Source organism: Sardina pilchardus, chromosome 21 (assembly GCF_963854185.1).
Source record: "Sardina pilchardus chromosome 21, fSarPil1.1, whole genome shotgun sequence".
Classification (NCBI taxonomy): domain Eukaryota; kingdom Metazoa; phylum Chordata; class Actinopteri; order Clupeiformes; family Clupeidae; genus Sardina; species Sardina pilchardus.
This window is the reverse complement of record NC_085014.1, coordinates 5368182-5380699: the sequence shown is the minus strand read 5'-3', so window position 1 is coordinate 5380699 and position 12518 is coordinate 5368182. Positions and strand designations below refer to the sequence as shown.

The 12518-nt window shown below is 45.7% G+C and overlaps 1 protein-coding gene across 1 annotated transcript in view; it reads right to left on the bottom strand.

Moving 5' to 3' along the window:
- Window positions 1–750: 750 nt before the first annotated feature.
- Window positions 751–12518, bottom strand: part of LOC134069507 (aminopeptidase N-like) — a 24148-nt gene continuing 12380 nt past the window's right edge. The window contains exons 9-21 of the mRNA XM_062525489.1: window positions 11233–11298; window positions 9197–9262; window positions 8824–8996; window positions 8609–8685; window positions 7324–7457; window positions 6844–6899; window positions 6122–6269; window positions 5415–5488; window positions 4732–4842; window positions 3911–4078; window positions 2851–2991; window positions 1239–1320; window positions 751–936 (exon numbers count right to left, since the gene is read on the bottom strand). Coding sequence (XP_062381473.1) covers window positions 784–936; window positions 1239–1320; window positions 2851–2991; window positions 3911–4078; window positions 4732–4842; window positions 5415–5488; window positions 6122–6269; window positions 6844–6899; window positions 7324–7457; window positions 8609–8685; window positions 8824–8996; window positions 9197–9262; window positions 11233–11298 — 1449 coding nt within the window. The 3' untranslated portion in view covers window positions 751–783. The remainder of the gene's footprint in view (window positions 937–1238; window positions 1321–2850; window positions 2992–3910; window positions 4079–4731; window positions 4843–5414; window positions 5489–6121; window positions 6270–6843; window positions 6900–7323; window positions 7458–8608; window positions 8686–8823; window positions 8997–9196; window positions 9263–11232; window positions 11299–12518) is intronic.

Here is a 12518-nt window from a genome sequence, read left to right as displayed (position 1 = left end):
GGAAAACAAACGCGTCGCTGTATAGCCACAGGCTCTGGAGCTAACGTGGGCCAGGTCTGGCTAAACCCCGGGTCACATCTGGCTCAGTCCCGGGTCACATCTGGCTCAGTCCAGGGTCACATCTGGCTCAGTCCCGGGTCACATCTGGCTGAGGTCCGGCTGCACAGTCAATTCATTTATTTCAGGGCCATTGACACCAGGAAGTATAACTACAAAGATAACAAGATAAGCACTCCGAGAGCACAGACCTCCGCCAAGCGCCTTCTGGATCCAGACGCTTATCCAGATCACTCCCAAATTTAAATTGTTTCTTCTTTGGGTCATTTTAGACCTTTGCCGCCTTTCCTGTTGTTGATGAATGTGACGTCTACAATTTGATGGATTCTGATTGGCGGTCAGCTTTTTTTTTTTTCTTTTATCATTCTCAATATCGCTCTTCATGTGAACCCGTGAACCTCATTATTGTTGTGGCTAATGTGTGGGCGTTGGTGGGTATTAGCGAGACTTTTTTGTTGCTATTGTTATCGTTGTAGTTATCGTTATAGTTGTGAAAGACCCTTTAGGTATTTACTGTAGCTGATGCTCTTCTCCAGAGCGCCTCACAGGCTAATTACAAGGACAGCTCCCCTGGAGCCTCTGGGGGTTCAGTGGGGGCAGCAGCCAGCCAGCCCATTGGGATCCGGCCCGCAGCGCTCTGGCATGACACCCTGGGGAGACCAGACCCGGCACCGCTGGGCCCACCACCACCACCACCACCACCACCACCCACACTGCTCTGCTGTCCTATGATGATGCAGCCTGAGAGTTGAACCAGTCCAGCACCGGCTTCTTGTTCTCGGCCATCCATTTGATGTTGGCCCGGGTCTTCTCTATGGCCTGGTCCAGCGCTAGCTTCCCAGAGCCCAGGTCCGGATGCTCCCTCTGGAAATCCAGCAACTGTAAAGTACAGGCGAATGAATAACTGTATTGTGTACATGTGTATGTGTGTATGTACTTTTGTATTACATCTAGCACCATTAAATTAATAAATACACAGAAAGGCATACAAACACAACACATATACTTGCACGCACACACACACACACACACACACACACACACACACACACACACACACACACACACACACACACATACATTACAAAAATGGTTAAGTTTTTAATCATAATTGCTTTTATAACAAAAACAATCTCATGACAGGTTTGATGTTCTGGCCTGTGGCTGGTATTTGCATTTACCTGCTGAAGCTCAAACTCTGTGGAGAAGCGTCTGGTTACCGAGGAGATGAGAGAGGGGAAGACGAAGGAGCCTCCTCCGAATCTGTGGACCGAGGAGATTATGAGACTGTGGACCAGGGAGATTATGACACTCTGTGGACCAGGGAGATTATGAGACTCTGTGGACCAGGGAGATTATGAGACTCTGCTGGTTTTAAAAGAGTCCTCATTTCAATGACCAGCAATGTGCAAAGCCAGGTGTGGCATGGGGGCATAGTGACTCTAAGGCGTGCATGGGGGCATGGTGACTCTAAGGTGCGGCATGGGGGCATAGTGCCTCTGGCATGAACTAAGGTGTGGCATGTGGGCATAGTGACTCTAAGGTGTGGCATGGGGGCATAGTGACTCTAAGGTGTGGCATTGGGGCATGGTGCTTCTGGCATGAACTAAGGTGTGTCATGGGGGCATAGTGCCTCTGGCATGAACTAAGGTGTGTCATGGGGGCATAGCCTGGCCACACCACTGTGTATCCTGCGGATGGTATTAAAGGGATAGTTCGGGTTTTAAGACACGAAGTTATATGGGTTCCCCGTCAGCAACGTTGTGCATCAGCACTGACTTACCCCGCAACAGCGTCCTGTGAGCCGAGATCCAGCCGGTTTTTGATGCTGAAGAAAGTAGTCCGGCAAGTTTCTGGGGTCATGAAAGTAAAGTGTTTTTCTTCTCAAAACCATATGCGTTCAAAAGAGTGATATATTTGCACCACAAAAACGTTGTCCAGGAAAAATTCAAACCTCGTTATCACTTACTTATTTTTCGCGATTCCTATCACTGCGCGCTACTGACAGCTGGACAACGTTTTTGTGGTGCAAATATATCACTCTGTTGAACGCATATGGTTTTGAGAAGAAAAACACTTTACTTTCGTGACCCCAGAAACTTGCTGAAGAAAATAGTCCGGCATCAAAAACGATCAAAAACCGGCTGGATCTCGGCTCACAGGACACTGTCGGGGGGTAAGTCAGTGCTGATGCACAACGTTGCTGACAGGGAACCCATATAACTTTGTGTCTTAAAATCCGAACTATCCCTTTAAATACTTTGCTATTCTCATATTTAGTCTTTGTTTATTTTCATTAGCTTTGCTTATATTGATAATGTTTATTGTTTATGTTGCTATTCCCTTTAGTCGACACTAGTCTAATTAACTGCTAAATTGAATCATTGTATTGTTTTTGTTTGTATGTCGCCTTGGACAAAGGTGTCTGCTAAGCAACCACAACCATAACCATAACCATAACCATAACCATAACCATAACCATAACCATAGATGGTGAAATAAAATAGTTTCAGTTCATTGTTTGCTTGTTGTCTGTCTTGACACCTTGCCCATCATGTTAGTTCCCCCTGTGTGCTTCACACAAAACTACGTCACTTCTATGTGGACGTCTCTTCTGGAAACTGCAATAACAGGACATTTTTATTTGGATTTGAAAACAGTATTTCTTGGGATTATTTCAAACACGTATCAGTAAGCTGTCTGTATTGAATTTTCATATTTACGGTAGCTGCAAGAGTTTCCTTATCTCATTTCATGTATTGCAGATTCACGCAGCGTGTGTGCCATACTCACTCCTTGAAGAGATAGTCCCATTTTGATCTGAAGAAGTCCCACGCAAAAGACTGACCCACCACATTGGAGGCTACATAGCCAATAGTGGACGCAGCATCCTGTTTGCGTATCTTGCTGGGATCCACAGAGTACTCCAGGTACCTTGTTATGTGCAAAACATAATAATATATTAATATAACTGTAGTGACATTTATAGATATAGCAACTAGAGCTTTAATAACAAATATGGCAGGTACTCTTCTCCTTGCATGTGTAAAAACTACAAAATGAAATTCTTTACAATATACAATACTCATATGTTGTCTTAATAGCCAAAATTGTTCAATCAAGTATGTCCTTGAATGTGTTACTGTGTTTTGAAGCTGATATGGAATGGCTACGTTTATGTATACTGTACATGCATGTAGAAATACACAGATGATGTGGAGATCTCCAGTCACCAGCGCAAGGAGTGAATGTTTTGTCCCTGAACATCACAACCTGACAGTTGGTTGGCCTGCCTTTGCCAGTCCGTGTTGCTTTGGATAAAAGCGTCAATACTGCTAAATACTGGTCAACTTTTAACTTTAGAGGGGCGCAGCAGGCTATAGCGACCATACCATGTACTGGTCAGAGAACCCACGGGGACCAGGGTTCGATTCTGACCTGTGGTCATGTCCAGATCTCACCCCATCTCTCCCTTCCACTCACTTCCTGTCACTCTTCACTGTTCAATCGGAATAAAGGCAAAAAGCTCGCCTAAAATAGCATAGAAATCTAGACACCCCCAAATCTAATTTGCTGCCGGGGAAGTTGCAACTGTTAAGCATCCTGCTACTTGAAAACAAGAAGATGATTCGTTTAGTGCTATCCTATTGAATGGAGAGGGAATTTGAAAGACAACCGTTTATCCAACCCCTCCAAATGAGCCCTACTATGCCGAGTTCTCAGACCCTACATCTTGATGTGGGTCTGGCTAGTTAGGCTACCCCAAAAATACAGAAAAAAACCCCACATTCTAATGCAGTATTAAACGTTATAAAACATTATTAGCGTTGTTTGTCGCTAGTGCGGCCCGCACCTGTTGAGGAGCCAGGGCACTTTGGTGCAGCCCAGAGCACTGCGTAGCCGCGCCGCCTCCGACGCCATGGTAACGTTCTGCAGCATCTCCCACGCAAAGTTCCACTCCGCCTCACCGCCCGCCGCCATGGCATGGCAGTACACCACCCACTTCAGGTTGGGGTCGATCCTAAAGGGGTGTGGGGGGGGGGGGGGGGGGGGGGGGGGGGGCAAGGGTTGCCAGGGCAGAGAGGGCAGTTCAGTACCAGATGATGTCAAGCTTTAGTCAAGTCAAATGGAGTCAAGTGTATTTATATGGTGCATTTCATATAGAGATGTCATTTAATGCGTTTTACATAAACTGAAGGGGTTTTGACCCTGCTGCAAGAGTTTCTCATGTGTTGGGTGAACATGACAAATAGAGGTGTAGCAGGAACTGTGATTGGACGTGAAGAAGGAAGTGAATTTTTGGTCTAACCACTTGTATTCAGATACTGTAATTGAAGAGTTTTAGATAACAGGTTAGACAGCCCCCACCCCCAACCCTAGCCACTGGTAATCTTTGGTAGGGATCAGCTCAGGTCAGTCCTGCCCGTGTTTGGCATGTACTGTACTGTACAGTAGGTGGCTTCTTGCCAAAGTGTTGGTGGATGATACATTTCATTTGGCTAATGTTTGCGTGTGCTTCTCCAAATGATGCATGAGAGCGAATAACAAGAGGAGATTTATAGGTGTACTGTGAGCTGCAGGAGATTTAGAGGCTGACTGCATTTTTCCTAAAAGGGAGATTTGTTGTGATGTGGAATACATGGCACAGCGTCTCTTGGGGCTTGTTAAACTTGCCTGTTGTTGTGCGGTTCTCTCATCCACTGGCGGAACCGATCGAGAACCTGCTCCTTACACAGTGGAACACCAGTGGTGCAGGCCAGAGAGACCGCGATGCCTTTCGTGTACCTACACACAGAGAGCATACACACACACACACACACACACACACACACACACACACACACACATACACACACACACACACACACACACACACACACACACACACACACACACACACATTCAAAAACATCACTCACTTGAGAAGTGCTGTGGTTATGTCAGAACAATCAAATAGAAAAACTAACCACAGCAAACGGTGCAATCATGTTCACTCATCATCATCACATCATGTTCACTCATGTAAAGATTTTCAACACTAAAATGAGTAAATCAGTAGTCTGCTCCCACACACTACACACGACGTGGAGGACAACCCTGACTTGGGCCAATTTAACTGGAGACCACACGTGAGTGAATTATACTCATTTATTCCACTGCTTGGTTGAACTCCCCATTGTCCTGAGTTCTATAAGGGTGAGCATTAACCGTAGGTCATTCGCACACCTATGAATTAGTTCCAATTTGTTGGCCGTTTCCTAGATTTCCGCTTTGCGTCGGGCCGTTTTACCATCTAGAACGTGCATTAACTTTATACGTATAACCGAACGGTGTGTCATCCATTATCCCTTACTTACGCCATAGTGTGGCTCAGGGGTTGGTCAGTCTGGAAGTGGTCATAGAGGGGTTGGACGAGCCTCCGCAGATAGGCCTGTGGGGTTAGAAGAGACATATTACATAATTTTCATTTCATCTCTAAATGTAATCCCTAAATAGCCTGCTTAGTCCTATAAATAATGGTAAGACTTTGTCTAGGGCAGACTTGTTGCTCTCATGCTCGCTCAGGATGCTTATGTGTTTGTAACCTGTCTCTGGCTTCATTAATAAAGCTTTGCACACTACAGTACCGTACGGTGGGCCTGTGCTGTATGTTTACCACACAGTCGTACCAGCATGGGTCCGTAGACCTCGGTGCGGTCGAACATCTGGAAGAAGTAGTGCAGGCTCCTGGAGGCAGACTTGTTGCTCTCATGCTCGCTCAGGATGCTTGTGTGTTTCTAACCTGTCTCCGACGTTGTGAATAAAGCTTTGCACACTACAGTACCGTACGGTGGGCCTGTGCTGTATGTTTCACCACACAGTCGTACCAGCATGGGTCCGTAGACCTCGGTGCGGTCGAACATCTGGAAGAAGTAGTGCAGGCTCCTGGAGGCAGACTTGTTGCTCTCATGCTCGCTCAGGATGCTTGTGTGTTTCTAACCTGTCTCCGACGTTGTGAATAAAGCTTTGCACACTACAGTACCGTACGGTCGGCCTGTGCTGTATTTTCACCACACAGTCGTACCAGCATGGGTCCGTAGACCTCGGTGCGGTCGAACATCTGGAAGAAGTAGTGCAGGCTCCTGGAGGCAGCCTCCCAGGGCATGTACTCTCTCTCCTGCACCAGGTACTGGGTGGTCTGCAGGGCCATGGTGGTGTTTAGGATCCGCGCTCTGAGGACCGCAGAGCATTTACACTCAGATTCACATTCAGATCCACATTCACATTCAGATTTAGATTCAGATTCACATTCACATTGAGATTGACATTCACATTGAGATTGACATTCACATTCAGATTTAGATTCAGATTCACATTCACATTTTACATTTGCAATACATATGCATTAAGGGGCATTCACATACGTCGCTACTCGCCCATCGCTCCTCGCTTCTCGCCGAAATTCTACTCGCTGGCAGAAAAAAAATAACTGCTGCCGGCGTCGGTTGCCATGGCTCCCCGCTAGTTTACTTCACTGCAAACATGCCCGTTAACTGTCAATCATCTCTATTCTACATTCTGATTTGGTACTCGCTTCACTCGCATCGCTGGAAGTTAAAATTATTTTAACTCCGTACCCGCCCACATCGCATCGCTAGTCCTCGCAACGCCTGTCCTGGCCACATTCAGCTAGAACACATTCACTTTACATTGACAGTTCTCGCTCAGAGATGGGCGAGTAGCGACGTATGTGAATGCAGCTTTAATCTAGCCAGGGCCAAACTTCAGTACAGAGAGGTGACTTACTTGACCAGGCTGAAAGCATCGTCTATTATCTGAGCTCTGTTGATGATGGGAATCACCTGTGAAAACAGTTGTACTTAGTGAACAACCCTTTTATGTAGTCTTAAAGAAACTATACAGGATGGCATTGCTTTCGCTTTTCGTTTTCGCTCGTTTTATGCTTGAATATTTCTCTGCAGAGCTTCCCCTACAGCTTTAGCGTGTATATAATATAGTAAGGTATGAAGTCTCTAATAATTGATCATTAATGATTAATACCAGTGGTATAAACTCCTCTGACTTAAAATCATTACACATGGAACCTACAGTACATAAACATGAAAATACATGAAGTATGCCAGATAAGGCTTGATTTTTTATTGTCACATCTTATTTAGGACATGCACATTTTGGACACAGCATTGATGTGATGTGATGTGTGTTATCTTGACCTTGTATGGCATCTTGACCTTGACAAGAGAGGTCAAAAGGTCATACACGTACCTGGTGGTCAGAGCTCAGTTGAGCGAAGAGACGCTCCCAGTTCTGCTGGTCGTAGTTAACCCTGTAGTAGCCGGAGACATTGAGGTTGGCCAACACCCACTCGCTTCCACTCGCTCTCATTGGTGCAAACACAGCTATGAGAAAAGAGAGAGAGAAAGAGAGGGATGGAGGGAGAGAGAAAGAGAAAGAGAAAGAGAGGGAGGGAGAGAGAAAGAGTGAGAGAGGGAAAGGGGGAGGGAGGATGAGAGGAGGAAGGAGAGAAAGAGCCGTCTTCAGCTTTATGGCCTTGTGGCTTACAGTATGATGAGGTTATGCAGGATTTCTCAACATCACGACCTCCACTGTACTCTGGGTTAAATGTTCCCAGGCTCTCTCTCTCTCTCTCTCTCTCTCTCTCTCTCTCTCTCTCTCTCTCTCTCTCCCTCTCCCCCTCTCTCTCTCTATCTCTCTCTCTCTCTCTCTCTCTCTCTCTCTCTGTGTCTCTCTCTCTTTCCACTGCCCTCCCTCATCACCCTGACTCACCCTCAGTCCCTGTGTTACTGTAAGTGCTGCTGTTTGGGTGGGATTATACAGAAGTAGAGTCATGTAGTGTTACCACACACAGGACACTAATGACTAATTCTCATGGGATTAAGAAATATCAGGGTGAATGACATAGAATGAGATAGAAACGGTATACATCAATTCAGGGCTGCAACAACACACACACACACACACACACACACACACACACACACACACACACACACACACACACACACACACACACACACACACACACACACACACACACACTCTCTCTGTCTGGATACCAATTTCAAATTCTGAGGGCATAGTCTTCGAGTATGCAGCCAAACCCACGTGCGTTAACGTTGACTTCCACCTTGATTTGAAAAAGGTTTAAGCTACTGTGCTTAAATAAATCCATTAGCCTATACAAGGAAATGTTTAGATTATTAGCCAAATCGATTAATACAACTCAATCACTAAATCCTTCACCACTTCTTGAGTAAAACCCCAACACATTTCAGTATAGTATAGCCTGACCTATACACGTGGATATTTAGTGTGTTACCGAGTCTGAGGAATTTGGATTTCACTTTTAGCCTCTACACATTCCGTACAAAGGTCAAACAGGTTGGATCACTTGCAGATGGGCTTACCTGTCTGATGATTGATCAGGTGATTTTACCTGTCTAATGGTTGATCAGGTGATTTTACCTGTCTAATGGTTGAGCAGCTGGGCTTACAGTATCTGTCCTAATGCTTGATCAGGTGGTCTTACCTGACTTCTCAATCAGCCAGTGTTGATCCTGATGTGCGCCATTCTTCATCCACTTGATTGGCACAATCCATTGGTAACTATGGCAATGAGAATGGAAACAATAAACAACATTTGGAGAAGTTGTTACAATGTATTGTGTCAGTAACACAATCTAATGAGTGTAGAATAATAAAGACACGTCATCAGCCTATGGAGGAGCTGTAGCATGAGCCCACTTGTAAACAGACGGCCTGTCCACCACCGCATCAGGGTCCAACAGGAAGTGCTTCTGGCTGATGTTTCCTGTTGTGGTATCTATGGTAACCAGAGGGAACCCCATCTGGAGGATCCAGCGGTTCATGATGTCGTGGACGGAGTAGGGCAGATTCAACCCTGTGCTCTGCGCAGCCTGATGACACACAGAAACACTCTCTGGTAAACAGCAAATTACATCTAAGTACTAAAATATTATTTTTTTGTATCTTGCAACAACAACAACAACAACAACAAAACATAAATGTTGTTACATATGGTGTGTGTTTGGGGTTTACACAGACCATATATTAAGACATGTGTTTAACGTGTTGTTCTGTGAGGTCAATAACATACAGCCTGCAAATGGTCCCAAAGGTCTGAATATACAGTGTTGCCAAAAGCAAACTGATGCAAATAGGACTGCAGAGAGAGAGAGAGAAAGAGAGAGAGTTAATTATACAGTGTCATCCTAAATGTCACATCACCATAGATTAAAAATCTGTTTACAATGTCTTATTATTTTGATAGATTATCTAGATCATTAATATCTATAAAAAAACAGTTACTGCAGCATTATTTGCTATACTGTATTAAAGAAAGCCTCATTCAAAGTGTTGGGAGTGATTAATTGATTGATTGATTGATTGATTAATTGATGTATGAATGAATAAACTAGATGTACCGCAAAGCGATACACAATATGACCGCCGCTCAGTCCTCATTCTCTCCACAAATATCAATCACGCTTGTGTTTCCATCGCCTACTCCATCCCTACTGCAACTTTTATGTATGTACTGTAAATGAGTGTGTGCATGTGTGCGCTTGCTTTTCTGTATGAGTGCTTCTCTGTCTAGTGTGAGTGTGTGTCTGCTTGTGTGTGTGTTTAATGTGTCTCTGAGTATATGTTCACTGTGTTCTCTGCCGTCACTGTCACTCCAATATCAGATAACACACACACACACACACACACACACTCACATGCGCACGTGTGCACACACACACACACACAAACACACATGCACAGGCACACACTCACACACGCACACAAACACACACTCGCACACACACACACACACACACACACACACACAAACACACACACACAGGCACACCCAGAGAGAGAGAGAGAGAAAGAGAGAACACACACAGAATACACACAGATAACACAGACACAGAGAGAGAGAGAGAGAGAGAGGGAGAGAAAGAAAGAGAACACACACAGAACATGCACATACACACATATACACACATGCAAACACACAGATGGGCACACAGAAACGCACCCACACACACATTCACTTCTCAGCTCCGGTGGTCTCACAAAATGTACTCAAAGATGTGTGTGTGCATGTGTGTGTGTGTGTGTGTGTGTGTGTGTGTGTGTGTGTAGGTGTGTGTGTGTGTGTGTAAGGGTGTATGTGTGCATGCGTGTGGGCGTGTTTGTGCATGTGTTTGTATAATGTTTTATGTACATGTATGTATGTAGAGGTGTGTATGTAGTGTACAGGTGTGTATGTAGTGGTGCGTGTGTGTGTAGGTATGCGTGTGTGTGTGTGTGTATTTATGTGTGTGTGTGTGTGTGTGTGTGTGTGTGTGTTCCTGCATGTTTGTTGCACCCAAAGCAACCATTCTCTTTTAAAACATATTTGGAAACTAGTTGATTAAAGGTTTCTAATGGTGTCACTTATATGTTTCTAGGACAAAAACTAGCAGAGATTGAGATGTTTGGAACAGTTTTTGAAATCCCCAGGGGGGGATTTAGACTCCAGATAATACCACCATCTACTGGCCGATGGGTATACAGTCCTGAATGTACACATAAATCCATTTATTTTATAGCCCCCCATGGATGAAATTCCACAAAACTTGGCATACTCCCAGAGGGTGTCAGGTTAATCATACACACGAAATTTGGTGCAGTTCATAACATCTCATCTGAAGATAGGGGCAATTAAAGCAATATTACATTGCATTTTCAATTTTTACGATGGGGGGGCAAATCACAAATGACTGGTTATAAGCTAAGTTGATGGAAGCTCTAGAGAACAACATACCATAAACATTTTGTCATCCTCGGTGCCACGGTTCAGGTAGTTATGTAGGAAAAACTGTCATTTTTGGGCTTTGGGCGGGGGCAGCGCGGGGGTGGAGTGACCCCCGGGGACGAAACGAAAATTTTCCATAGAACTCTACTGGGGCTACATGCCCACCAAGTTTCATGCGCTCCGGTGTTACGGTGTCCCGGGAATCGTTGACGAAAAATGACGGGAAAAAAGAATAAAAAAAAAAAAAAAACTTTGACAACAACTATATGACCGCTTCGCTAGCTACGCTAGCGGCGGTCATAATGAATGAATGAATGAATGATTGATTGATTGGTCAGACTTACACTGAGTCCTTTCACAAACACGGGCTCAGACAGGAACTCCGACAGCATTCTCAGGACAGCTGCACCCTGTGGCACCAAACACACAGCCGATTAATACAGGGCAAACGCCGTCTCACACACACACACACACACACACACACACACACACAGGGCTAACACCGTCTCAGAACACACACACACACACACACACACACACACACACACACACACACACACACACACACTCAGGGCTAACACCGTCTCAGAGCACACACACACACACACACACACACACACACACACACACACACACACACACACACACACACACACACAGGGCTAACGCCATCTCAGAACACACACACACACACACACAGGGCTAACACTGGTCTCACACACACACACACAAACACTCACACAGGGCTAACACCGGTCTCTCTCACTCACACACACAAACACACACACACACAGAGGGGTAATGCCGTCTCAGAGCATACACACAAACACAGGGCTAACGCTGTCTCCGAACAGCATGTGACATTCCAACCCCACAAACACACACACACACACACACACACACACACACACACAAACACACACACACATACAGACATGGCCAAGCTGAAGAACCTGCCCTCTTTTCCTCACTTTGACCCTAATCAGGGGCTCATACCCTGGCTGACCCCCGTCTGCCTGCACACACACACACACACACACACACACACACACACACACACACACACACACACACACACACACATACCGGCCGGCTCCAGTCCATGACGAAACAGCTTTAGGTGATAAATAAACAGAGTCAAATGACTAACATCTGTTTGGGTCGCCCTCCAGGCCTTACACTGCAGTCTACCGTTAGTGCCCCTCAGTAGCCAGGCTGGACTGCAACATGCCTTAACTGCTCAGTAGCAGGCTGGACTGCAACATGCCTTAACTGCTCAGTAGCCAGGCTGGACTGCAACATGCCTTAACTGCTCAGTAGCCAGGCTGGACTGCAACCTGCCTTAACTGCTCAGTAGCCAGGCTGGACTGCAACATGCCTTAACTGCTCAGTAGCCAGGCTGGACTGCAACATGCCTTAACTGCTCAGTAGCCAGGCTGGACTGCAACATGCCTTAACTGCTCAGTAGCCAGGCTGGACTGCAACATGCCTTAACTGCTCAGTAGCCAGGCTGGACTGCAACATGCCTTAACTGCTCAGTAGCCAGGCTGGACTGCAACATGCCTTAACTGCTCAGTAGCCAGGCTGGACTGCAACATGCCTTAACTGCTCAGTAGCCAGGCTGGACTGC